The 5,050-nt window shown below is 38.1% G+C and overlaps 1 protein-coding gene across 2 annotated transcripts in view; it reads left to right on the top strand.

The window, feature by feature from the left end:
• The window catches only part of LOC104967426 (suppressor of cytokine signaling 1-like), an 8,413-nt gene extending 3,630 nt beyond the window's left edge, over positions 1-4,783 (top strand). The window contains exons 2-4 of one of the 2 annotated variants that reach the window (XM_010796867.1): positions 776-1,234; positions 2,414-2,601; positions 3,062-4,783. In XM_010796867.1, coding sequence (XP_010795169.1) covers positions 992-1,234; positions 2,414-2,601; positions 3,062-3,380 — 750 coding nt within the window. In that variant the 5' untranslated portion in view covers positions 776-991 and the 3' untranslated portion in view covers positions 3,381-4,783. Of the gene's footprint in view, positions 1-775; positions 1,235-2,413; positions 2,602-3,055 lie in introns of both variants that reach the window. The other variant, XM_010796866.1, reaches the window with a different exon arrangement.
• The last annotated feature ends 267 nt before the right edge of the window (positions 4,784-5,050 follow it).

The following is a 5,050-nucleotide window of genomic DNA, read 5'->3' as shown; positions in this document are numbered from 1 at the left end:
TGTTGGGTTCTGGGGATTTTTGGTACCGTTCTTGTGACATTCTTGGACCCCACGGGGTGAGATCTTGCGTGGAGCCCCAGATCGAGGGAGATTATCAGTGGTCTTGTATGTCTTCCATTTTCTAATAATTGCTCCCACAGTTGATTTCTTCACACCAAGCTGCTTACCTATTGCAGATTCAGTCTTCCCAGCCTGGTGCAGGTCTACTATTTTGTTTCCGGTGTCCTTTGACAGCTCTTTGGTCTTGGCCATAGTGGAGTTTGGAGTGTGACTGTTTGAGGTTGTGGACAGGTGTCTTTTATACTGATAACGAGTTCAAACAGGTGCCATTAATACAGTTAACAAGTGGAGGACAGAGGAGGCTCTTAAAGAAGAAGTTACAGGTCTGTGAGAGCCAGAACTCTTGTTTGTTTGTAGGTGACCAAATACTTATTTTCCACCATAATTTGCAAATAAATTCTTTAAAAATCAGACAATGTGATTTTCTGGATTTTTTTTTTTTCTCATTCTGTCTCTCATAGTTGAGGTATACCTAGGATGAAAACTACAGGCGTCTCTCATCTTTTTAAGTGGGAGAACTTGCACAATTGGTGGCTGACTAAATACTTTTTTGCCCCACTGTATATGTGAAAGTCCCGCACTCCAGCTTTAAACTGTGATGATGTGTCAATGTTGTGTTCACAACTGGTGTCCTTTAATTTTAGGTTTAAGAGGATGCGAAAGTGCAGTAAAATGGAACATTTAGTCTGTGATTGTTCACCTTCTTGTGTTTCAGCTAATCAAGTTATTCGATGACAGATGGCTGTGCCTCTGTTCCCCTGTAACACTTTGAGACAATGTTTTTAAAACCTGGATTAAAGCAACAGGGAGTCTGAGAGAGAACGGAGAGGCAGATGACCGACCAGAAAGGAGTCAGGGATGGAGGATCTGCCAGTTACGAAAAGAGAAACTCGTGCAACAGGTGTTCAAAAGGAGGATTCTCCTTTGTAGGATGGTCAGAGACAATCTTGATAGGAAAGTAGTACAGAGCAGAAAACAGAACCACGCAGCAGACACGCAGAACCAAAGCCAACCCCCCGAGGAACCTGCAGCCCCCGAGGAACCTGCAGCCCCAGAACGAGCCCGGAGCCCCGAGAGAGTTCAACCCGAGAGCCAAGAGCCGACCGAGAGGCAGCTCGATTTACTGCTCTGGCAAAAACTCAACTCAAATGGAGAACCAGGAAGCTTGTGCCAGGTTAGTACTCAACGTTTGCTCACTGTGGCTTTACCGCTCTGGGATAATGATTTTTAAACAGTGCACAGATGGCTGGAGAGAGATAAAGTCCTAAATCAAACAGCAGGATTTCATTATTAAAGGTAACATCAAAGAGGGGAAAGAATACAGATTTGTCTGTAGTATTAGGGCAAAAGCACAAGTATAAAGAAATAAGTAAAATTACTAATTTAGCAAAATTACTTCAAAATTATATGTATTATAATTTTGTTTTTTTATTGTTCTGATGAATTAATAATGGTAATAATAATAATAATGGGTTTCATTTATAAAGCACTTTATATTTGACTTCTAATCCCGAAGTGCTACAAGCAGTGAGCATGAACAGTGATGAATGTATATAATACATTCATCACTATCATTTTTCAGCTGGTAAAGAAGAAGCAGGTTTTAACTCCTGGCGGCTAAATGTTATTATTATTTTATGATAACATATCTAATTTCTTTTATGAACTATTTATCAACTGAACCAAAAGTGAATAAAGCTGATATTATGGCGGTATGCATTCTAAAATTAGTTCTAGTCAAAGACTATGAAACTATGAAACAATGGTAAAAACGATACAGTATACTGCTGGAAAATCAAAACCTGATGTTTCTACTTTGTTTCACACAAATGGAGCTGCTGCATTGAATTGGCATTTGATAATCAGGAGTTAAAAAACAAACACACAAACCCTCTGATGTTTTTGCTATCTCATCGTCTGGAATTATTTTCAACCGGAGTTTATCTTTGGACTTTGAATGTTGATATGGAAACTTTTCAGCTTCTTTTTTGTCGCTTTACAGCGCTGTCTAAAAACAGGACCTCTAATCTACATGTTTTCAGTTACCATGCGTCTAAAATACTGCACTGTAATTTATTGTTTTTAGTATTATTAATATAACACAAGTATGATTATTCTTAAAATATAGCATCTTTCAAAAATAAATATTAAAGTATGTCCATTAGTAAACTTTGATAGGATGGCAGAAACTGATAAACCTAGTTAACCTATCACTGATTGTACTGTTAATACACAAACTACTTCAAATCCATTTTAGTTTCTGAAACACCGCAAAGAGTTTTCTGCTTTATTGTCTTTCGTCTGTGACTAAAAACTATTTTGGCATTGACTTCAAACATGTCTACTTCTGTAGCCACTCCCTGGAGCGGATGCTGAGAGCTTGCCCTCACACCTCCGTCCATTCAGCAGCGCAGCAGAGTACAGATTAGTCAAACACACCTACCAGCAGCTCCGACACAGCGGCTACTACTGGGGATCAATGCCCATGGAGGAGGCACACGCAATACTCACACGGGCCCCACTCGGTACCTTCCTCATCAGGTAGCCTACCTCTTACATCTGACAGTTTTAGTGTTGTTTCATCAGTTCAGCGTTGTTTTTTCAGCAACTTTTTATGCCGTTGTGTTGCTCAGGTGTTAGTTTAACAAGTGGATTTACATCTAAATGGGATTTAGTTAGTTTAAATAAGGATTAATTTAAAGCAAATGTAGCCTGCATATTATGTTGAATGTATATATATTTTGATTTCAGCTGCATTTATCATAACTTTTGATATATCCAGTTCAGTCTTATTTTAACATTAACAATTGTGTTCACTTGACATATCTCTGTTTCGATATAGAAGTTCAAAATTCTTAGAAGAACAAAATTAAACATGCATTTTGATATACTGTCATCCTGTGATTTCCTGTACTACATGTCATATAACAACACGGTAAGAGTAAACAGCATTAAGTGCCCACAAAGTGACTGTATGTATGCTGCTGTGTTGCAGAGACAGCGGCCAGACGGATGTTTTCTTTACTCTCAGCTACAAAAGTGACGACGGCCCGACGAGTGTCCGTGTCCAGCTGAACCACCTGATGTTCAGTCTCTACGGCAGCACCAGGACTTTTGATTCATTCTTTGCTCTGCTCACTTTTTACACCGGCTCATCCTGTAAACTGACCTTTCCTTATCGTAAGCAGCGTCCGGAGCACCTGACGCAGATGTGCAGGAGGGCTGTGATAGGCTTATATGGAGTAAAACATTTAAGCACCTTACCGGGACTCAGTCCACAACTTAAAAACTATGTTCTGTCGTACCCCTGTTGTATATAGATGATGTTTATGTTGTAAGGTAAACAAATATTCTGTATTTGTGTTATTTTCAATTTGATAAATAAGACAAATACAGCCTAAGTATTTTATCTGCAAATTGTTAAAAGGTTATTTGCACACATTTTCATTTATGCATTTTACAATGTACTAGTAGTTCATATTTTTTCAAGTTTTTCCTCATTTACATTCAACAAATCCTGTGTAAAGGGCCGTCCACACAAAGAACAATATCTATTACAATAACTATTTATATCCTGTATTAAAAAATCAAACAATGTGCCGCCGTATAGCTTAGTTGGTAGAGTTGGCCCCCTGTGGAGGACCCAGGTTCAAAGTCCATTTCGCTTATCAACGCTTGTGTGTCTCAAACATAACTTGAAATATATTATTTTTTATTTAACAAGAGCAAGAAGGAAATTCAAGTACTTGAATCTGTCATTTCTGAACAGGAAAAAAAACTGAAGATGTGATGATTATGTAGCTCGTTATGTAGATGCAGGTTATTTGTGAATAAGTAGGCCTCATATATCTTGTTAACATAATGGCATGCTTTTTTACCTCAAAGTAAGCTTTGCGTTACTGTTATCGAGAATGTTATCGTTGATCAGTGCAGATGCTCGCATCGTTGTTTTATAGTTGTAGTTGTGGTTGTTGTTGTGGCTGGCCTAAACTGCTTCAATGATACACCAGTTGTAACATCCATAAAAATGTACAAGTGCTTGTGCTTCTGTTTAAAGCTACATTAATTGATGTTTGGCCACTAGGGGGCAAAAAACATCAATAGAAGCCAACATGTTACCATCGTAATATGTTATGGCTGAACAATTAGCAAACCGTTATTTGCTAACAGCCCCCTGAGGACTAAGATGTTAACAACTTCTCTTTTTCAACTTGATTTGAACAGAAGCCACGAGCCGCCATGATTGCAATTATGCTTTTTAATCCTGTTATCTCGCAGTTGTGAGTCAATTATCTCGTTATGTCAGGACAAAGGAGTATTTTTCTTTTCATAATGTGTTAATTATCTCATTATCTTAGGAAAATAACAAGTAGGTTTCTCTCGATAATTGGACACATAGGAAGCAATAGAGTTTTTTTGGAAGTTATTGATGAATCACAAAATTAAAGTATATAACGTAGCCCATCTTCTAATCGGGCTAATTTGCACGTTTAATATAGTAGACAGTAAACAATATCAGCTGGGTTACGTCTTCTGAATATCATTTATGTTATACAGGCAACTTTTTGATCCCATTTAGTATCCAGCAACTCCTAAATAGTATCTGTGTTTTTGCTAACTTTTTACTAGTGAGTTACTGGCTTCTAAGTTGGTGTTAATGAGAGCACCAGAGACTCAATAAGAAAGTAAGTCAAACAGAAACAATCTGCTATAATACCTCATTCACACCAACGCAACTCCGGTTCAAGCTCCGTGCTAGAGCTTTTCAGGTTCAGAACCGGTTTATCTCCGGCTCTTTTCACACTGCCCAAAGTCCGACTGGTGCTGCGTCATCGTTTGCGTCATGACGTAACCGGGTCATTCCTAGCATTCGGTGCCATTTCAGCTAGGGTATTCAAAAATAAAAAACATAATTTTCCATGTTTTTTTTTTATTTAATCTGAATGATGGCTTGTTAAAGTATAAGAAAAATATTTTGGTCAAGCTCAGG

The sequence above is a fragment of the Notothenia coriiceps genome, unplaced genomic scaffold (genome assembly GCF_000735185.1).
Source record: "Notothenia coriiceps isolate Sejong01 unplaced genomic scaffold, NC01 NC01_scaffold00037282, whole genome shotgun sequence".
Classification (NCBI taxonomy): domain Eukaryota; kingdom Metazoa; phylum Chordata; class Actinopteri; order Perciformes; family Nototheniidae; genus Notothenia; species Notothenia coriiceps.
Note: the sequence above shows the minus strand (reverse complement) of the source record. Positions and strands in the feature narration are given on the sequence as shown.